General features: G+C 45.3%; 1 protein-coding gene across 7 annotated transcripts in view; it reads right to left on the reverse strand.

Moving 5' to 3' along the window:
• LOC133646998 (suppressor of tumorigenicity 7 protein homolog) overlaps positions 1–24,740 on the reverse strand; it is a 59,545-nt gene that overhangs the window by 9,207 nt on the left and 25,598 nt on the right. For all 7 annotated transcript variants that reach the window (XM_062043012.1, XM_062043014.1, XM_062043017.1 and 4 more), the window contains 6 exons: positions 18,885–18,967; positions 15,344–15,503; positions 15,222–15,276; positions 13,019–13,134; positions 12,874–12,949; positions 9,559–9,713 (listed from right to left, as the gene is read on the reverse strand). In XM_062043012.1, coding sequence (XP_061898996.1) covers positions 9,559–9,713; positions 12,874–12,949; positions 13,019–13,134; positions 15,222–15,276; positions 15,344–15,503; positions 18,885–18,967 — 645 coding nt within the window. The remainder of the gene's footprint in view (positions 1–9,558; positions 9,714–12,873; positions 12,950–13,018; positions 13,135–15,221; positions 15,277–15,343; positions 15,504–18,884; positions 18,968–24,740) is intronic.

Consider the following 24,740-nt stretch of genomic DNA (forward strand, 5'->3'; position numbering starts at 1 on the left):
CGTGTGTATGTGTATACGTCCACCAGGATGGACACATGTGACGTGTGTGTATACGTCCACCAGGGTGGACACGTGTGTATATGCGTCCACCAGGATGGACACGTGTGTGTATACGTCCACCAGGATGGACACGTGTGAGTATACGTCCACCAGGGTGGACACGTGTATATACGTCCACCAGGATGGACACGTGCGACGTGTGTGTATACGTCCACCAGGGTGGACACGTGTATATACGTCCACCAGGATGGACACATGTGACGTGTGTATGTGTATACGTCCACCAGGGTGGACACATGTGACGTGTGTGTATACGTCCACCAGGGTGGACACGTGTATATGCGTCCACCAGGATGGACACGTGTGTGTATACGTCCACCAGGATGGACACGTGTGACGTTTGTGTATACGTCCACCAGGGTGGACACATGTGTATATACGTCCACCAGGATGGACACGTGTATATGCGTCCACCAGGATGGACACATGTGACGTGTGTGTATAAGTCCACCAGGATGGACACGTGTGACGTGTGTGTATACGTCCACCAGGGTGGACACGTGTGACGTGTGTATATGCGTCCACCAGGATGGGCACGTGTATATGCGTCCACCAGGATGGACACGTGTGACGTGTGTGCATACGTCCACCAGGGTGGACACATGTGTATATACGTCCACCAGGATGGACACGTGTGACATGTGTGTATACGTCCACCAGGGTGGACACGTGTATATACGTCCACCAGGGTGGACACATGTGACGTGTGTGTATATACCTCCACCAGGGTGGACACGTATGTATATATGTCCACCAGGGTGGACACATGTGTATATATGTCCACCAGGATGGACACGTGACATGTGTGTATACGTCCACCAGGGTGGACACGTATGTATATATGTCCACTAGGGTGGACACGTGTGTATATACGTCCACCAGGATGTACACGTGTGTATATGCGTCCACCAGGATGGAAACGTGTGTATACGTCCACCAGGGTGGACACGTGTGTACATACGTCCACCAGAGTGGACACATGTGACGTGTGTGTATACGTCCACCGGGGTGGACACGTGTATATGCGTCCACCAGGATGGACACGTGTGTGTATACGTCCACCAGGATGGACACGTGTGACGTTTGTGTATACGTCCACCAGGGTGGACACATATGTATATACGTACACCAGGATGGACACGTGTGTATATGCGTCCACCAGGATGGACACGTGTGTATATACGTCCACCAGGATGTACACGTGTGTATATGCGTCCACCAGGATGGAAACGTGTGTATACGTCCACCAGGGTGGACACGTGTGTACATACGTCCACCAGAGTGGACACATGTGACGTGTGTGTATACGTCCACCGGGGTGGACACGTGTATATGCGTCCACCAGGATGGACACGTGTGTGTATACGTCCACCAGGATGGACACGTGTGACGTTTGTGTATACGTCCACCAGGGTGGACACATATGTATATACGTACACCAGGATGGACACGTGTGTATATGCGTCCACCAGGATGGACACGTGTGTATATACGTCCACCAGGATGTACACGTGTGTATATGCGTCCACCAGGATGGAAACGTGTGTATACGTCCACCAGGGTGGACACGTGTGTACATACGTCCACCAGAGTGGACACATGTGACGTGTGTGTATACGTCCACCGGGGTGGACACGTGTATATGCGTCCACCAGGATGGACACGTGTGTGTATACGTCCACCAGGATGGACACGTGTGACGTTTGTGTATACGTCCACCAGGGTGGACACATATGTATATACGTACACCAGGATGGACACGTGTGACGTGTGTATATGTCCACCAGGGTGGACACGTGTATATACGTCCACCAGGATGGACACATGTGACGTGTGTATGTGTATACGTCCACCAGGATGGACACATGTGACGTGTGTGTATACGTCCACCAGGGTGGACACGTGTGTATATGCGTCCACCAGGATGGACACGTGTGTGTATACGTCCACCAGGATGGACACATGTGACGTGTGTATGTGTATACGTCCACCAGAATGGACACATGTGACGTGTGTGTATACGTCCACCAGGGTGGACACGTGTATATGCGTCCACCAGGATGGACACGTGTGTATATGCGTCCACCAGGATGGAAACTGTGTGTATACGTCCACCAGGGTGGACACGTGTGTACATACGTCCACCAGGGTGGACACATGTGACATGTGTGTATACGTCCACCAGGGTGGACACGTGTATATGCGTCCACCAGGATGGACACATGTGACGTGTGTGTATAAGTCCACCAGGATGGACACGTGTGACGTGTGTGTATACGTCCACCAGGGTGGACACGTGTGTATATGCGTCCACCAGGATGGGCACGTGTATATACGTCCACCAGGATGGACACGTGTGACGTGTGTGCATACGTCCACCAGGGTGGACACATGTGTATATACGTCCACCAGGATGTACACGTGTGTATATGCGTCCACCAGGATGGAAACGTGTGTATACGTCCACCAGGGTGGACACGTGTGTACATACGTCCACCAGGGTGGACACATGTGACGTGTGTGTATACGTCCACCAGGGTGGACACGTGTATATGCGTCCACCAGGATGGACACGTGTGTGTATACGTCCACCAGGATGGACACGTGTGACGTTTGTGTATACGTCCACCAGGGTGGACACATGTGTATATACGTCCACCAGGATGGACACGTGTATATGCGTCCACCAGGATGGACACATGTGACGTGTGTGTATAAGTCCACCAGGATGGACACGTGTGACGTGTGTGTATACGTCCACCAGGATGGACACGTGTGACGTGTGTGTATACGTCCACCAGGGTGGACACGTGTGTATATGCGTCCACCAGGGTGGGCACGTGTATATGCGTCCACCAGGATGGACACGTGTGACGTGTGTGCATACGTCCACCAGGGTGGACACATGTGTATATACGTCCACCAGGATGGACACGTGTGACATGTGTGTATACGTCCACCAGGGTGGACACGTGTATATACGTCCACCAGGGTGGACACATGTGACGTGTGTGTATATACCTCCACCAGGGTGGACACGTATGTATATATGTCCACCAGGGTGGACACATGTGTATATATGTCCACCAGGATGGACACGTGACATGTGTGTATACGTCCACCAGGGTGGACACGTATGTATATATGTCCACTAGGGTGGACACGTGTGTATATACGTCCACCAGGATGTACACGTGTGTATATGCGTCCACCAGGATGGAAACGTGTGTATACGTCCACCAGGGTGGACACGTGTGTACATACGTCCACCAGAGTGGACACATGTGACGTGTGTGTATACGTCCACCGGGGTGGACACGTGTATATGCGTCCACCAGGATGGACACGTGTGTGTATACGTCCACCAGGATGGACACGTGTGACGTTTGTGTATACGTCCACCAGGGTGGACACATATGTATATACGTACACCAGGATGGACACGTGTGACGTGTGTATATGTCCACCAGGGTGGACACATGTGTATATACGTCCACCAGGATGGACACATGTGACGTGTGTATGTGTATACGTCCACCAGGATGGACACATGTGACGTGTGTGTATACGTCCACCAGGGTGGACACGTGTGTATATGCGTCCACCAGGATGGACACGTGTGTGTATACGTCCACCAGGATGGACACATGTGACGTGTGTATGTGTATACGTCCACCAGAATGGACACATGTGACGTGTGTGTATACGTCCACCAGGGTGGACACGTGTATATGCGTCCACCAGGATGGACACGTGTGTATATGCGTCCACCAGGATGGAAACTGTGTGTATACGTCCACCAGGGTGGACACGTGTGTACATACGTCCACCAGGGTGGACACATGTGACATGTGTGTATACGTCCACCAGGGTGGACACGTGTATATGCGTCCACCAGGATGGACACATGTGACGTGTGTGTATAAGTCCACCAGGATGGACACGTGTGACGTGTGTGTATACGTCCACCAGGGTGGACACGTGTGTATATGCGTCCACCAGGATGGGCACGTGTATATACGTCCACCAGGATGGACACGTGTGACGTGTGTGCATACGTCCACCAGGGTGGACACATGTGTATATACGTCCACCAGGATGGACACGTGTGACATGTGTGTATACGCCCACCAGGGTGGACACGTGTATATACGTCCACCAGGGTGGACACATGTGACGTGTGTGTATATACGTCCACCAGGGTGGACACGTATGTATATATGTCCACCAGGGTGGACACATGTGTATATATGTCCACCAGGATGGACACGTGACATGTGTGTATACGTCCACCAGGGTGGACACGTATGTATACATGTCCACTAGGGTGGACACGTGTGTATATACGTCCACCAGGATGTACACGTGTGTATATGCGTCCACCAGGATGGAAACGTGTGTATACGTCCACCAGGGTGGACACGTGTGTACATACGTCCACCAGGGTGGACACATGTGACGTGTGTGTATACGTCCACCAGGGTGGACACGTGTATATGCGTCCACCAGGATGGACACGTGTGTGTATACGTCCACCAGGATGGACACGTGTGACGTTTGTGTATACGTCCACCAGGGTGGACACATGTGTATATACGTCCACCAGGATGGACACGTGTGACGTGTGTATACGTCCACCAGGGTGGACACATGTGTATATACGTCCACCAGGATGGACACATGTGACGTGTGTATGTGTATACGTCCACCAGGATGGACACATGTGACGTGTGTGTATACGTCCACCAGGGTGGACACGTGTGTATATGCGTCCACCAGGATGGACACGTGTGTGTATACGTCCACCAGGATGGACACGTGTGACGTGCGTGTATACGTCCACCAGGGTGGACACATGTGTATATACGTCCACCAGGATGGACACGTGTGACGTGTGTGTATACGTCCACCAGGGTGGACACATGTGTATATACGTCCACCAGGATGGACACATGTGACGTGTGTGTATATGTCCACCAGGGTGGACACGTGTGTATATTCGTCCACCAGGATGGACACGTGTGACGTGTGTGTATACGTCCACCAGGATGGACACATGTGACGTGTGTATGTGTATACGTCCACCAGGATGGACACGTGTGACGTGTGTGTATACGTCCACCAGGGTGGACACGTGTGTATATGCATCCACCAGGATGGACACGTGTGACGTGTGTGTATACGTCCACCAGGATGGACACGTGTGACGTGTGTGTATACGTCCACCAGGATGGACACGTGTGACGTGTGTGTATACGTCCACCAGGGTGGACACGTGTGTATATGCGTCCACCAGGGTGGACACATGTGTATATACGTCCACCAGGATGGACACATGTGACGTGTGTGTGTGTATACGTCCACCAGGGTGGACACATGTGTATATACGTCCACCAGGATGGACACGTGTGACGTGTGTGTATACGTCCACCAGGGTGGACACATGTGTATATACGTCCACCAGGATGGACACATGTGACGTGTGTGTGTATACGTCCACCAGGATGGACATATGTGACGTGTGTGTATACGTCCACCAAGATGGACAAATGTGACGTGAGTGTATACGTCCACCAGGATGGACACGTGTGACGTGTGTGTATACGTCCACCAGGGTGGACACATGTGTATATACGTCCACCAGGATGGACACGTGAGTGTATACGTCCACCAGGATGGACACATGTGACGTGTGTGTATACGTCCACCAAGATGGACAAATGTGACGTGAGTGTATACGTCCACCAGGATGGACACGTGTGACGTGTGTGTATACGTCCACCAGGGTGGACATATGTGACGTGTGTGTATACGTCCACCAGGGTGGACACGTGTGTATACACGTCCACCAGGGTGGACATGTGTGTATACACGTCCACCAGGGTGGACACGTGTGTATACACGTCCACCAGGATGGACACATGTGACGTGTGTGTATACGTCCACCAGGATGGACACATGTGACGTGTGTGTATACGTCCACCAGGGTGGACACGTGTGTATACACGTCCACCAGGATGGACACGTGTGACGTGTGTGTATACGTCCACCAGGATGGACACATGTGACGTGTGTGTATACGTCCACCAGGGTGGACACGTGTGTATACACGTCCACCAGGGTGGACACGTGTGTGTATACACGTCCACCAGGGTGGACACGTGTGACGTGTGTGTATACGTCCACCAGGGTGGACACGTGTATATGCGTCCACCAGGATGGACACGTGTGTATATGCGTCCACCAGGATGGAAACTGTGTGTATACGTCCACCAGGGTGGACACGTGTGTACATACGTCCACCAGGGTGGACACATGTGACATGTGTGTATACGTCCACCAGGGTGGACACGTGTATATGCGTCCACCAGGATGGACACATGTGACGTGTGTGTATAAGTCCACCAGGATGGACACGTGTGACGTGTGTGTATACGTCCACCAGGGTGGACACGTGTGTATATGCGTCCACCAGGATGGGCACGTGTATATACGTCCACCAGGATGGACACGTGTGACGTGTGTGCATACGTCCACCAGGGTGGACACATGTGTATATACGTCCACCAGGATGGACACGTGTGACATGTGTGTATACGCCCACCAGGGTGGACACGTGTATATACGTCCACCAGGGTGGACACATGTGACGTGTGTGTATATACGTCCACCAGGGTGGACACGTATGTATATATGTCCACCAGGGTGGACACATGTGTATATATGTCCACCAGGATGGACACGTGACATGTGTGTATACGTCCACCAGGGTGGACACGTATGTATACATGTCCACTAGGGTGGACACGTGTGTATATACGTCCACCAGGATGTACACGTGTGTATATGCGTCCACCAGGATGGAAACGTGTGTATACGTCCACCAGGGTGGACACGTGTGTACATACGTCCACCAGGGTGGACACATGTGACGTGTGTGTATACGTCCACCAGGGTGGACACGTGTATATGCGTCCACCAGGATGGACACGTGTGTGTATACGTCCACCAGGATGGACACGTGTGACGTTTGTGTATACGTCCACCAGGGTGGACACATGTGTATATACGTCCACCAGGATGGACACGTGTGACGTGTGTATACGTCCACCAGGGTGGACACATGTGTATATACGTCCACCAGGATGGACACATGTGACGTGTGTATGTGTATACGTCCACCAGGATGGACACATGTGACGTGTGTGTATACGTCCACCAGGGTGGACACGTGTGTATATGCGTCCACCAGGATGGACACGTGTGTGTATACGTCCACCAGGATGGACACGTGTGACGTGCGTGTATACGTCCACCAGGGTGGACACATGTGTATATACGTCCACCAGGATGGACACGTGTGACGTGTGTGTATACGTCCACCAGGGTGGACACATGTGTATATACGTCCACCAGGATGGACACATGTGACGTGTGTGTATATGTCCACCAGGGTGGACACGTGTGTATATTCGTCCACCAGGATGGACACGTGTGACGTGTGTGTATACGTCCACCAGGATGGACACATGTGACGTGTGTATGTGTATACGTCCACCAGGATGGACACGTGTGACGTGTGTGTATACGTCCACCAGGGTGGACACGTGTGTATATGCATCCACCAGGATGGACACGTGTGACGTGTGTGTATACGTCCACCAGGATGGACACGTGTGACGTGTGTGTATACGTCCACCAGGATGGACACGTGTGACGTGTGTGTATACGTCCACCAGGGTGGACACGTGTGTATATGCGTCCACCAGGGTGGACACATGTGTATATACGTCCACCAGGATGGACACATGTGACGTGTGTGTGTGTATACGTCCACCAGGGTGGACACATGTGTATATACGTCCACCAGGATGGACACGTGTGACGTGTGTGTATACGTCCACCAGGGTGGACACATGTGTATATACGTCCACCAGGATGGACACATGTGACGTGTGTGTGTATACGTCCACCAGGATGGACATATGTGACGTGTGTGTATACGTCCACCAAGATGGACAAATGTGACGTGAGTGTATACGTCCACCAGGATGGACACGTGTGACGTGTGTGTATACGTCCACCAGGGTGGACACATGTGTATATACGTCCACCAGGATGGACACGTGAGTGTATACGTCCACCAGGATGGACACATGTGACGTGTGTGTATACGTCCACCAAGATGGACAAATGTGACGTGAGTGTATACGTCCACCAGGATGGACACGTGTGACGTGTGTGTATACGTCCACCAGGGTGGACATATGTGACGTGTGTGTATACGTCCACCAGGGTGGACACGTGTGTATACACGTCCACCAGGGTGGACATGTGTGTATACACGTCCACCAGGGTGGACACGTGTGTATACACGTCCACCAGGATGGACACATGTGACGTGTGTGTATACGTCCACCAGGATGGACACATGTGACGTGTGTGTATACGTCCACCAGGGTGGACACGTGTGTATACACGTCCACCAGGATGGACACGTGTGACGTGTGTGTATACGTCCACCAGGATGGACACATGTGACGTGTGTGTATACGTCCACCAGGGTGGACACGTGTGTATACACGTCCACCAGGGTGGACACGTGTGTGTATACACGTCCACCAGGGTGGACACGTGTGACGTGTGTGTATACGTCCACCAGGATGGACACATGTGACGTGTGTGTATACGTCCACCAGGGTGGACACGTGTGTATACACGTCCACCAGGGTGGACACGTGTGTATACACGTCCACCAGGGTGGACACGTGTGTATACACGTCCACCAGGATGGACACATGTGACGTGTGTGTATATGTCCACCAGGGTGGACACGTGTGTATACACGTCCACCAGGATGGACACATGTGACGTGTGTGTATACGTCCACCAGGATGGACACATGTGACGTGTGTGTATACGTCCACCAGGGTGGACACGTGTGTATACACGTCCACCAGGATGGACACGTGTGACGTGTGTGTATACGTCCACCAGGATGGACACACGTGACGTGTGTGTATACGTCCACCAGGGTGGACACGTGTGTATACACGTCCACCAGGATGGACACGTGTGACGTGTGTGTATACGTCCACTAGGATGGACACATGTGACGTGTGTGTTGTATACGTCCACCAGGGTGGACACGTGTGTATACACGTCCACCAGGGTGGACACGTGTGTATACACGTCCACCAGGATGGACACATGTGACGTGTGTGTATACGTCCACCAGGATGGACACATGTGACGTGTGTGTATACGTCCACCAGGATGGACACATGTGACGTGTGTGTATACGTCTACCAGGGTGGACACGTGTGTATACACGTCCACCAGGGTGGACACGTGTGTATACACGTCCACCAGGGTGGACACGTGTGACGTGTGTGTACACGTCCACCAGGGTGAATGGGTGAAGCAGTGATGACAAGTGTGTAAGGGTGTAGCAGTGATGGTAAGGGTGTAGCAGTGATGTAGACAGGAAGTACTCACTGTGCTGGGCCTCATACTGGGTGCTGTGGTGTTGCAGCTGTTGACTTCGTCGATAACAAAGTTCTCCCGCTTTCAAGGCCTGCTTGAACAAGCGCTCGGCCTCCATGATGGTGGTGGCCTCTTCTTCGGCCAGCAGGATGTAGGCCGTGGCACAGCTGGGACGTGAAGAAGAAGCGTGTCAGAAGTGCTACATTAGGCTGTGGTGTTCCTCAAGGCTCCATACTAGAACCACTAGCATGGAGCGCATCATTGGAGAGAAGCCTTCCTTCTTTCAATGTAGTCATGATTTGTAGTGCATGAGAAAGTGGAACATAGTTCTCTCTGACCACAAGTAGCAATAAACTGCTGAGTCAGCATGAGTTGATCTTTTCACACCAACAGTTTATAGCGCATGCAGAGCTAGATTAAGCCGCTGGGGGCTTGTATATGCAGTACATTTGTTTACTTCTTAAATAAGAAGGAGGTAAGAAAGCTTGCAGTGTCTTGATTGTGTCTAAAAATAAACACAGCAGCCTTCAAAGGCAGGAAGTCTTCCCCGCAAATAAAATTCTCTCCATACTCGCATCTCTTACTGTCGTCCATCCATCCTGTCAATCATCCTAGCATCCATCCTATTAGTCAGTCATACTATCAATAATCTATCCTATATAAACCCACACAATCATCCACCCACAGTCATCCATCCACGCAGTCAATCATAAACCCACGCAGTCATTTATCCACACAGTCATCCATCCAAACAACTATCCACCCACATGTCAGTCATTCATCCACAAACACAGTCATCCACCCACACAATTGTCCGTCCACCATCCATCCACACAGTCAGTGGTCCATTCACGCAGTCAGTGGTCCATCCACACAATCGTCCATCCATCATCCATCCACACAGTCAGTGGTCCACCCACACAATCATCCACCCTCACAGTCATCTATCCACACAATCATCCATCCACACAATCAATCATCCATCACACTATCATCCACCCACAGTCATCCAGCCACACAATCAATCATCCATCACAGTCAGTGGTCCACCCACACAATCATCCACCCACACAATCGTCCGTCCACCATCCATCCACACAATCATCCACCCACACAATTGTCCGTCCACCATCCATCCACACAGTCAGTGGTCCACCCACACAATCGTCCATCCACCCACACAATCGTCCGTCTACCATCCATCCACACAGTCAGTGGTCCACCCACACAATCATCCATTCACCATCCATCCACAGTCAGTGGTCCACCCACACAATCGTCCGTCCACCATCCATCCACAGTCAGTGGTCCACCCACACAATCATCCACCCACACAATCGTCCGTCCACCATCCATCCACGCAGTCAGTGGTCCACCCACACAATCGTCCATCCACCCACACAATCGTCCGTCTACCATCCATCCACACAGTCAGTGGTCCACCCACACAATCATCCGTCCACCATCCACCCACACAATCATCCGTCCACCATCCATCCACAGTCAGTGGTCCACCCACACAATCGTCCGTCCACCATCCATCCACACAGTCAGTGGTCCACCCACACAATCATCCACCCACACAATCGTCCGTCCACCATCCATCCACGCAGTCAGTGGTCCACCCACACAATCATCCGTCCACCATCCATCCACAGTCAGTGGTCCACCCACACAATCGTCCGTCCACCATCCATCCACAGTCAGTGGTCCACCCACACAATCATCCACCCTCACAGTCATCTATCCACACAATCAATCATCCATCACACAATCATTCAGCCACACAGTCAGTGGTCCACCCACACAATCGTCCGTCCACCATCCATCCACACAGTCAGTGGTCCACCCACACAATCATCCATCCACACAATCAATCATCCATCCACAGTCAGTGGTCCAGCCACACAGTCAGTGGTCCACCCACACAATCGTCCGTCCACCATCCATCCACACAGTCAGTGGTCCGTCCACACAGTCAGTGGTCCACCCACACAATCGTCCGTCCACCATCCATCCACACAGTCAGTGGTCCGTCCACACAGTCAGTGGTCCATCCACACAATCGTCCGTCTATCATCCATCCACACAGTCAGTGGTCCACCCACACAATCGTCCACCCACACAATCGTCCGTCCACCATCCATCCACACAGTCAGTGGTCCACCCACACAATCGTCCACCCACACAATCGTCCGTCCACCATCCATCCACAAAGTCAGTGGTCCATCCACAGAGTCAGTGGTCCATCCACACAATCGTCCGTCCATCATCCATCCACACAGTCAGTGGTTCACCCACACAATCATCCACCGTCACAGTCATCTATCCACACAATCATCCATCCACACAAACAATCATCCATCACACTATCATCCACTCACAGTCATCCAGCCACACAATCAATCATCCATCACACAGTCAGTGGTCCACCCACACAATCGTCCGTCCACCATCCATCCACACAGTCAGTGGTCCACCCACACAATCGTCCATCCACCCACACAATCATCCGTCTACCGTCCATCCACACAGTCAGTGGTCCACCCACACAATCGTCCGTCCACACAGTCAGTGGTCCACCCACACAATCATCCACCCACACAATCGTCCGTCCACCATCCATCCACAGTCAGTGGTCCACCCACACAATCGTCTGTCCACACAGTCAGTGGTCCACCCACACAATCATCCACCCACACAATCGTCTGTCCACACAGTCAGTGGTCCACCCACACAATCATCCACCCACACAATCGTCCGTCCACCATCCATCCACACAGTCAGTGGTCCACCCACACAATCATCCACCCACACAATCGTCCGTCCACCATCCATCCACAGTCAGTGGTCCACCCACACAATCGTCTGTCCACACAGTCAGTGGTCCACCCACACAATCATCCACCCACACAATCGTCTGTCCACACAGTCAGTGGTCCACCCACACAATCATCCACCCACACAATCGTCCGTCCACCATCCATCCACACAGTCAGTGGTCCACCCACACAATCATCCACCCACACAATCGTCCGTCCACCATCCATCCACAGTCAGTGGTCCACCCACACAATCGTCTGTCCACACAGTCAATGGTCCACCCACACAATCATCCATCCACACAATCAATCATCCGTCACACAATCATCCACCCACACAGTCATCTATCCACACAATCATCCACCCACAGTCAGTCATCCACCCACAGTCAGTCGTCCATCCACACAGTCATCCAGCACACAGTCATCCATGCACACAGTCATCCATCCACCCTCACAGTCATCCATCCATGCATGCAGGGTAGAGCATAAGAAGTGTTGGTACTCTTCCAGCTGCAGAGCTTCGTGAGCGGCTGAGATGCGAGCTTGAGGGTTCCTCTCTCTCCAGGCCTTCTGCATGACTGCGAGCACAGAGGACAGCAGCAAGAGTTTAGGGTGAAGCTGGCGTCCGCGGCCAGGAACTAACTCACTGGCGTCGGCGGGTCTGAGGTGGTCCGAGTCGCATGTGAAGAAGGTCTGGTGGTCCTGCGCTGACAGGTTCATGTCGTAGTACGTCAGCGGCTCTCGTCCCGTCACCCACGTGTACCTGAATGCAACACCGTCACACTTCAACACATCAGAGCAGTCAGGACGCCTCACATGCTACATACAATGTTTTTTAGTCGAAGTTTACTTTAGTCTTAACTAGGGCTGCAACTAACGATTAATTTGATAATCGATTAATCTGTCGATTATTACTTTGATTAATCGATTAATAACCGGATAAAAGAGACTACATTTTTATCCTATCCAGTATTTTATTGGAAAAAAAACAGCATACTGGCACCATACTTATTTTGATTATTGTTTCTCAGCTGTTTTTAGTCTAAATATACTTTTTAGTCTTAACTTTTTAATCTAAATTAACTTTAGTCTACATGTACTTTTTAGTCTAAATACATTTTTAGTCTTAACTTTTTAGTCTAATGTGATTTTTAGTCTTAACTTTTTAGTCTAAATGTACTTTTTAGTTTTAACTTTTTAGTCTGAATGCACTTTTTAGCCTTAACTTTTTAGTTTAAATGTACTTTTTAAGTCTGAATGTACTTTTTAGTCTTAACTTTTTAGTCTGAATGTACTTTTTAGCCTTAACTTTTTAGTTTAAATGTACTTTTTAAGTCTGAATGTACTTTTTAGTCTTAACTTTTTAGTCTGAATGTACTTTTTAGTGTCAAGGTTTTAGTCTAAATTAATTTAAGTCTAAATCTACTTTTTAGTCTTAACTTTTTAGTCTAAATGTACTTTTTAGGGGTTAGGGTTAATTCTGAATGGAGTCTGATTCAGTCTGACCTGGGCCTTTACGAGGCGACACGACCAGCGTGCTAGCATCACACAATGCAACTAGTTAGCGTGTAGCAGCTAACCAGGACAAAATGATGACAAAATGTGGGAATATTTCAGTGTAAACCTTTGGAAGAAGATGAGACTATGGGCAGTTTCAGAACAACATGCCCACTTCAAACACAAACTACTCCACACGCTCACTGAGGCCTTTGGTGAACAAGCCAGGTCAGTGTGAACAAAACGCTGCAAAATAGCGTGGTTAAATACATCGCCATAGACATTTACTTTATTTAGACATTTCATTTATTGTTTAAGTCGTCCTTTAACATATTTTATTGCTTTTGGTTGTGATTTGTATTCAAGTGTAGGGCTGCAACTAACAACTAATTTGATAATCGATTAATCTGTCGATTATGACTTCGATTAATAATCGGATAAAAGAGACAAACTACATTTCTATCCTTTCCAGTATTTTATTGAAAAAAACCAGCATACTGGCACCATACTTATTTTGATTATTGTTTCTCAGCTGTTTGTAAATGTTGCAGTTTATAAATAAAAGTTTATTAAATAAATAAAATCAAAATAATAATAATAATAATTTTAAAAAGTAGCCTCTGCGCATGCGCATAGCATAGATCCAACGAATCGATTACTAAATTAATCGCCAACTATTTTTATAATCGATTTTAATCGATTAAATTGATTAGTTGTTGCAGCCCTATTCAAGTGCATCATTTTTTTAACAGACAAAGTATATCTTATAGTTAATATTTGTTTGTTTTATTCAACTTGGCGATATAAACCTTTTCATTCCAATAACAATGTTAAAATACACGAGAAATACAAGTTTATTGCTTTCGAAAGGATACACATGTATTAATATTATGTATTATCCTTACATCAATGGTACATTTGGTCCCATAAAAATAACGGCAATGATATTGTTTATCGCCAATAATGTGTAGGTCAATATATCGTCAAGCAAAATTAGTTATTGGTCTGACCAATAAATATTAAACATCTCCAAGTGTGTTTTTTTCTCCTAATTGGAACAATCTGGTAGGGTGGTTTGTTCTTTTGTCTTTTTTGTTGCCAATTGCAAAGGTATGATATCATATTTACTGCTTTGTAATGCCATTAAAGGCCTTCTTTTTCACAACATCTATTTGATGACTTCTAGTGTATTTAATGAGCCCTGAGGAACTAAAGAATGAAGAAGCAATCATTCCCTGGAAGCATGGACGGTCCTCAAAGATGGAGGGAAGAAAGATGAGGAAGTGACAAGAACAAAAGAAGGCAGCAGGATGACAAGGAACACAGTAAGAAGGTTCCACTGCTGTCACTCACCGATTGTACTCGGCTCCTCGAAACAAATTCAAGGGGTTTCTCCAAACTTTACATTCTGCAGAAGAAAGGAGAAGATTGGAGGCGTGTGGTCCAAACACCTTCTGTCACTGCTGCCGTCTCACCTGACACACTCTGTCGACTGGACTCCGCCTCCCCGTTGCTGCTGCTGGAGCTGCTGGGGGTGCTGCTGTCCACTCCGCCCAGCAGGGGGCGCAAGTGGCTCACGGACACCTGCTCGATGAAGGACGTCCCGTATTTCCTGAAGTACCACCACTCGAAGATCTGTGAGGAGACAAAGCACATCATCACTCGTACTGAAGATAAGAAGTGAGAATGTTTCCATTACTTGTCAGCTTCCAACATGTTGCCATGGAGATGTTTATAAAGAGTATGGACATCTACACAGGCATCATGTTGGATACCTAGGACATGTATAAGGAGTGCGTGTACAAATACAACTAGCATACAAAGTGTGAGTGTACAATTACAACTAGCATACAAAGTGTGAGTGTACAACTACAACTAGCATACAAAGTGTGAGTGTACAACTACAACTAGCATACAAAGTGTGAGTGTACAACTAGCATACAAAGTGTGAGTGTACAACTACAACTAGCATACAAAAGTGTGAGTGTACAACTACAACTAGCATACAAAGCGTGAGTGTACAACTAGCATACAAAGTGCGAGTGTACAAGTACAACTAGCATACAAAAGTGTGAGTGTACAACTACAACTAGCATACAGTGTGAGTGTACAAGTACAAATAGAACACAAAGTGTGAGTGTACAACTACAACTAGCATACAAAGTGTGAGTGTACAAGTACAACTAGCATACAAAGTGTGAGTGTACAACTACAACTAGCATACAAAGTGTGAGTGTACAAGTACAACTAGCATACAAAGTGTGAGTGTACAACTAGCATACAAAGTGTGAGTGTACAACTAGCATACAAAGTGTGAGTGTACAAGTACAACTAGCATACAAAGTGTGAGTGTACAACTAGCATACAAAGTGTGAGTGTACAACTAGCATACAAAGTGTGAGTGTACAACTAGCATACAAAGTATGATTGTACCACTACAACTAACATACAAAGTGTGAGTGTACAACTAGCATACAAAGTATGATTGTACAACTACAACTAGCATAGAAAGTATGATTGTACAACTACAACTAGCATACAAAGTGTGAGTGTACAACTACAACTAGCATACAAAGTGTGAGTGTACAACTACAACTAACATACAAAGTGTGAGTGTACAACTAGCATACAAAGTGTGAGTGTACAACTACAACTAGCATACAAAGTGTGAGTGTACAACTACAACTAACATACAAAGTGTGAGTGTACAACTACAACTAACATACAAAGTGTGAGTGTACAACTAGCATACAAAGTGTGAGTGTACAACTACAACTAACATACAAAGTGTGAGTGTACAACTACAACTAGCATACAAAGTGTGAGTGTACAACTACAACTAACATACAAAGTGTGAGTGTACAACTAGAACTAGCATACAAAGTGTGAGTGTACAACTAGCATACAAAGTGTGAGTGTACAACTACAACTAGCATACAAAGTGTGAGTGTACAACTACAACTAGCATACAAAGTGTGAGTGTACAACTACAACTAGCATACAAAGTGTGAGTGTACAATTACAACTAGCATACAAAGTGTGAGTGTACAACTACAACTAGCATACAAAGTGTGAGTGTACAACTAGCATACAAAGTGTGAGTGTACAACTAGCATACAAAGTGTGAGTGTACAAGTACAACTAGCATACAAAGTGTGAGTGTACAACTACAACTAGCATACAAAGTGTGAGTGTACAAGTACAAATAGAACACAAAGTGTGAGTGTACAACTACAACTAGCATACAAAGTGTGAGTGTACAAGTACAACTAGCATACAAAGTGTGAGTGTACAACTACAACTAGCATACAAAGTGTGAGTGTACAAGTACAACTAGCATACAAAGTGTGAGTGTACAACTAGCATACAAAGTGTGAGTGTACAACTAGCATACAAAGTGTGAGTGTACAACTAGCATACAAAGTATGATTGTACCACTACAACTAACATACAAAGTGTGAGTGTACAACTAGCATACAAAGTATGATTGTACAACTACAACTAGCATACAAAGTGTGAGTGTACAACTACAACTAGCATACAAAGTGTGAGTGTACAACTACAACTAACATACAAAGTGTGAGTGTACAACTAGCATACAAAGTGTGAGTGTACAACTACAACTAGCATACAAAGTGTGAGTGTACAACTACAACTAACATACAAAGTGTGAGTGTACAACTAGCATACAAAGTGTGAGTGCACAACTACAACTAGCATACAAAGTGTGAGTGTACAACTACAACTAACATACAAAGTGTGAGTGTACAACTACAACTAGCATACAAAGTGTGAGTGTACAACTACAACTAACATACAAAGTGTGAGTGTACAACTAGCATACAAAGTGTGAGTGTACAACTACAACTAGCATACAAAGTGTGAGTGTACAACTACAACTAGCATACAAAGTGTGAGTGTACAACTACAACTAGCATACAAAGTGTGAGTATACAACTACAACTAGCATACAAAGTGTGAGTATACAACTACAACTAGCATACAAAGTATGAGTGTACAACTAGCATACAAAGTATGATTGTACCACTACAACTAACATACAAAGTGTGAGTGTACAACTACAACTAGCATACAAAGTATGATTGTACAACTACAACTAGCATACAAAGTATGATTATACAACTACAACTAGCATACAAAGTGTGAGTGTACAACTAGCATACAAAGTGTGAGTGTACAACTACAACTAACATACAAAGTGTGAGTGTACAACTACAACTAGCATACAAAGTATGATTGTACAACTACAACTAGCATACAAAGTATGATTGTACAACTACAACTAGCATACAAAGTGTGAGTGTACAACTACAACTAACATACAAAGTGTGAGTGTACAACTACAACTAACATACAAAGTGTGAGTGTACAACTACAACTAGCATACAAAGTGTGATTGTACAACTACAACTAGCATACAAAGTATGATTGTACAACTACAACTAGCATACAAAGTGTGAGTGTACAACTACAACTAACATACAAAGTGTGAGTGTACAACTACAACTAGCATACAAAGTATGATTGTACAACTACAACTAACATACAAAGTGTGAGTGTACAACTATTGCTACTGCTAGCATACAATGTGTGAGTTTAGTACTACAGTAACTTGACGTGTGTAGCAAGCATGTGTGTAGTTGTTCATCGCTTGACGTGTGTAGCAAGCATGTGTGTAGTTGTTCATCACGTGACGTGTGTAGCAAGCATGTGTGTAGTTGTTCATCACGTGACGTGTGTAGCAAGCATGTGTGTAGTTGTTCATCGCTTGACGTGTGTAGCAAGCATGTGTGTAGTTGTTCATCGCCTGACGTGTGTAGCAAGCATGTGTGTAGTTGTTCATCGCTTGACGTGTGTAGCAAGCATGTGTGTAGTTGTTCATCGCCTGACGTGTGTAGCAAGCATGTGTGTAGTTGTGCACCATGTGAGGTGTGTAAGTGGCTTCATCTGGGATGACTAAGGTCCCAAATGGGTGCAAAGAAAAGTGGTTGTTACCAAGATGAGTCCTGATATGAGGGAGGAGGTGCCGGTCAGAGCCACGTAGAACTTGGGTGTCAGGGTGTTGAGAAACATGCTTACTGCAAGACAAGAAAGACGCTAGGTTAGTACTGCACACTGATGCATTGTGGGTAGGATAACACTCTTCTTATTATTCTTAAACATTCACTTGGCAAATACAACTTCAAGTACAAACTACAAATACACTTTTTGGCCTTACAGCCGTACTCACTACATCCAATCATACTGATGTTGTTCACAACAACACAACAGATGACGTGTTGTGTGTGTGTGTATGATTGTTTGTACATTGATGTTACATCCATGATGTCGTTCACAACAACACAACAGATGACATGTGTTGTGTGTGTGTGTATGATTGCTTGTACATTGATGTTACATCCATGATGTCGTTCACAACAACACAACAGATGACATGTGTTGTGTGTGTGTGTATGATTGCTTGTACATTGATGTTACATCCATGATGTCGTTCACAACAACACAACAGATGAGATGTGTTGTGTGTGTATGATTGTTTGTACATTGATGTTACATCCATGATGTCGTTCACAACAACACAACAGATTATGTGTTGTGTGTGTATGATGTCGTTCACAACAACACAACATTTGAGATGCGTTGTGTGTGTATATGATTGTTTGTACATTGGTGTTACATTTATGATGTCGTTCACAACAACACAACAGATGAGATGTGTTGTGTGTGTGTATGATTGTTTGTACATTGATGTTACATCCATGATGTCGTTCACAACAACACAACAGATGACTTGTGTTGTGTGTGTGTGTATGATTGCTTGTACAGTGATGTTACATCCATGATGTCGTTCACAACAACACAACAGATGAGACGTGTTGTGTGTGTATGATTGTTTGTACATTGATGTTACATCCATGATGTCGTTCACAACAACACAACAGATTATATGTGTTGTGTGTGTATGATGTCGTTCACAACAACACAACAGTTGAGATGTGTTGTGTGTATATGATTGTTTGTACATTGGTGTTACATTTATGATGTCGTTCACAACAACACAACAGATGAGATGTGTTGTGTGTGTATGATTGTTTGTACATTGATGTTACATCCATGATGTCGTTCACAACAACACAACAGATGAGATGTGTTGTGTGTGTATGATTGTTTGTACATTGATGTTACATACATGATGTCGTTCACAACAACACAACAGATGACATGTGTTGTGTGTGTATGATTGCTTGTACACTGATGTTACATCCATGATGTCGTTCACAACAACACAACAGATGAGATGTGTTGTGTGTGTATGATTGTTTGTACATTGAGGTTACATCCATGATGTCGTTCACAACAACACAACAGATTATGTGTTGTGTGTGTATGATGTCGTTCACAACAACACAACAGTTGAGATGTGTTGTGTGTATATGATTGTTTGTACATTGGTGTTACATTTATGATGTCGTTCACAACAACACAACAGATGAGATGTGTTGTGTGTGTGTGTATGATTGTTTGTACATTGATGTTACGTCCATGATGTCGTTCACAACAACACAACAGATGAGACGTGTTGTGTGTGTATGATTGTTTGTACATTGATGTTACATCCATGATTTAGTTCACAACAACACAACAGATTAGATGTGTTGTGTGTGTATGATGTCGTTCACAACAACACAACAGTTGAGGTGTGTTGTGTGTGTATGATTGTTTGTACATTGGTGTTACATTTATGATGTCGTTCACAACAACACAACAGAGGAGATGTGTTGTGTGTGTGTATGATTGTTTGTACATTGATGTTACATCCATGATGTTGTTCACAACAACACAACAGATGAGATGTGTTGTGTGCGTATGATGTCATTCACAACAACACAACAGATGAGCTGTGTTGTGTGCGTATGATGTTGTTCACAACAACACAACAGATGAGATGTGCTGTGTGTGTATAAGATTGTTTGTACATTGATGTTACATCCATGATGTCGTTCACAACAACACAACAGTCGAGATGTGTTGTGTGTGTGTATGGTTGTTTGTACATTGATGTTACATCCATGATGTCGTTCACAACAACACAACAGTTGAGATGTGTTGTGTGTGTATGATTGTTTGTACATTGATGTTACATCCATGATGTCGTTCACAACAACACAACAGTTGAGATGTGTTGTGTGTGTATGATTGTTTGTACATTGATGTTACATCCATGATGTCGTTCACAACAACACAACGGTTGAGATGTGTTGTGTGTGTATGATTGTTTGTACATTGATGTTACATCCATGATGTCGTTCACAACAACACAACAGATGAGATGTGTTGTGTGCGTATGATGTCATTCACAACAACACAACAGATGAGCTGTGTTGTGTGCGTATGATGTCGTTCACAACAACACAACAGATGAGATGTGTTGTGTGTTTATGATTGTTTGTACATTGATGTTACATCCATGATGTCGTTCACAACAACACAATAGATGAGATGTGTTGTGTGTGTATGATTGTTTGTACATTGATGTTACATCCATGATGTCGTTCACAACAACACAACGGTTGAGATGTGTTGTGTGTATGATTGTTTGTACATTGATGTTACATCCATGATGTCGTTCACAACAACACAACAGATGAGATGTGTTGTAGTTTATAATAGCCCTATTAATGAAAGCAACAACCAGAATTCAAGTAAAAACCTTCATTCAGCTTGCAATCCAAACAACACCCCCTTTGTGTACTAGAAGATATGACAGCGTTCTTTATGAACCAAAGGTAACACAATCCAGTGAAAACATTCAACACAGACTGTCAACAAACTGCCACTGCTAAGCTAACACACATAAAAGTGCTGCCGTCACTAGGCAACAGGCACCGCCTTTTAAAGACACACTCACACACATGCTACCCAAATATGATACAGCTCTCAATTGCATAAGCCAGATATTACATTTGTTTTTAAGATACCCATTATTTACTTTCCTTTGTAATGACTTCAATTAATGAAAGAGTAATTCAAAAACTGTTTAGTAAAGTAATGAGAAACTATAGCTAAATATAATAATTTTCCACCAGAGATGGGTGAATGGCTATAGACATTTTTATGTTTTACTTTGCATACAATGTATAATATTACAAACTCCAAAACCAGTGAAGTTGGTACGTTGTGTAAATGGTAAATAAAAACAGAATACAATGATTTGCAAATCCTTTTCAATTTATATTCAATTGAATAGACTGCAAAGACAAGATATTTAACGTTCGAACCGGAAAACTTTGTTATTTTTTGCAAATATTAGCTCATTTGGAATTTGATGCCTGCAACATGTTTCAAAAAAGCTGGCACAAGTGGCAAAAAAGACTGATAAAGTTGAGGAATGCTCATCAAACACTTATTTGGAACATCCCACAGGTGAACAGGTTAATTGGGAACAGGTGGGTGCCATGATTGGGTATAAAAGTAGATTCCATGAAATGCTCAGTCATTCACAAACAAGGACGGGGCGAGGGTCACCACTTTGTCAACAAATGCGTGAGCAAATTGTCCAACAGTTTAAGAACATTTCTCAACCAGCTATTGCAAGGAATTTAGGGATTTCACCATCTACGCTCCGTAATATCATCGAAAGGTTCAGAGAATCTGGAGAAATCATTGCACGTAAGCGATGATATTACGGACCTTCGATCCCTCAGGCAGTACTGCATCAAAAAGCGACATCCGTGTGTAAAGGATATCACCACATGGGTTAAGGAACACTTTAGAAAACCACTGTCAGTAACTACAGTTGGTCGCTACATCTGTAAGTGCAAGTTAAAACTCTACTATGCAAAGCGAAAGCCATTTATCAACAACACCCAGAACCCCCGCTGGCTTCGCTTTTCCCAAACTCATCTAAGATGGACTGATGCAAAGTGTAAAAGTGTTTTGTGGTCTGATGAGTCCGCATTTAAAATTGTTTTTGGAAACTGTGGACGTCGTGTCCTCCGGAACAAAGAGGAAAAGAACCATACAGATTGTTTTAGGCGCAAAGTTGAAAAGCCAGCATGTGTGATGGTATGGGGGTGTATTAGTGCCCAAGACATGGGTAACTTACACATCTGTGAAGGCACCATTAATGCTGAAAGGTACATACAGGTTTTGGAGTAACATATGTTGCCATTCAAGCAACGTTACCATGGACGCCCCTGCTTATTTCAGCAAGACAATGCCAAGTCACGTGTTACAACACTGTGGCTTCATAGTAAAAGAGTGCGGGTACTAGACTGGCCTGCCTGTAGTCCAGACCTGTCTCCCATTGAAAATGTGTGGCGCATTGTGAAGCCTCAAATAGCACAACGGAGACCCCCGGACTGTTGAACAACTTAAGCTGTACATCAAGCAAGAATGGGAAAGAATTCCACCTGAGAAGCTTCAAAAATGTGTCTCCTCAGTTCCCAAACCTTTACTGAGTGTTGTTAAAAGGAAAGGCCATGTAACACAGTGGTAAAAATGCCCCCTGTGACAACTTTTTTGCAATGTTTTGCTGCCATTAAATTCCAAGTCAATGATTATTTGCCAAAAAAAATTAGTTTCTCAGTGTGAACATTCAGTATTTTGTCTTTGCAGTCTATTCAATTGAATATAAGTTGAAAAGGATTTGCAAATCATTGTATTCTGTTTTTATTTACACAACGTGCCAACTTCACTGGTTTGGGGTTTTGTACATTTTATTTACAGATGTATTCTATTCAAGTTTTCACTAATGTGACCTTTTTGTGAACAGAGGTATTTTATTCAAGACTCTTGATTTAGCTTTTGGAAAATATTATTCCATAAAAAGTACAATTTATATCTGGTGTAAGAAGAAGAACATGAATTGAATGTTGTTAAGAGTAAGATGCAGATGCAGTGCATGCAGTGTCATTTCAATGTGCTAGTTGTTCATCAAATAAAAGAAAAACTTGTTTTGAATGATCTGTCATTTGTATTCAATGGGTTCTTTAAAAAGTAGGGAAAAAATTGTAAATCGAATTGTTTGTGGGAAAAAATCGGGGATTTTATTTTTAGGCCATATCGCCCAGGCCGAGTAGCAACCATGGTGAAATCCCAAACTTCTAGTAGATGTGCTCTTTTTTTTCCCACTCATTCCCTTCTCATCTCTTTCACCGTCACAAGCTGCAGAATTTGCAAGCACGTTGCACAGCCTATTAATAGTTTTTTTTCCGTTATTATGTTGTCATGATCATGAGAAGCCGTAATCGAAATCAAAACCAAAAATTCTATAAAATTCCAGCCCTAACACACACACACACACACACACACACACACACACACACACACACACACACACACACACACACACACACACACACACACACACACACACGGGCGCATGTGTGGTAAGAGAGGGCAGCTGGTCAGCCATTGAGTGGAGTGGAGTGCAGCCTCTTGGTGCAGAAAAGGAGTCTTTGAGGACAACAGCTGGTGTGAGGGGAGCACTAAGCACGTCCATCAAAGACTCCAATCATCAGGCTGCAACACCCAGCTCGTATATGTCAAGTGTTTGCATAAAGTCCTATGAAGAGAGAACATATTGCAGAACTCTCAGCCCACATTTTACGAACCAAACGTATTTATCAACTGCCAAAGATGCATCAACAAAGTATTGAGCAAAGGGTCTGAATACTTATGTGACATGTGAATTGGTACAATGTTTACAATTGTTACAATGTTTAATACTGTTACAATTGTTACAATGTTTAATACTGTTACAATTGTTACAATGTTTAATACTGTTACAATTGTTACAATGTTTACAATTGTTACAATGTTTAATACTGTTACAATTGTTACAATGTT

This window comes from Entelurus aequoreus, linkage group LG03, assembly GCF_033978785.1.
Source record: "Entelurus aequoreus isolate RoL-2023_Sb linkage group LG03, RoL_Eaeq_v1.1, whole genome shotgun sequence".
NCBI lineage: Eukaryota > Metazoa > Chordata > Actinopteri > Syngnathiformes > Syngnathidae > Entelurus > Entelurus aequoreus.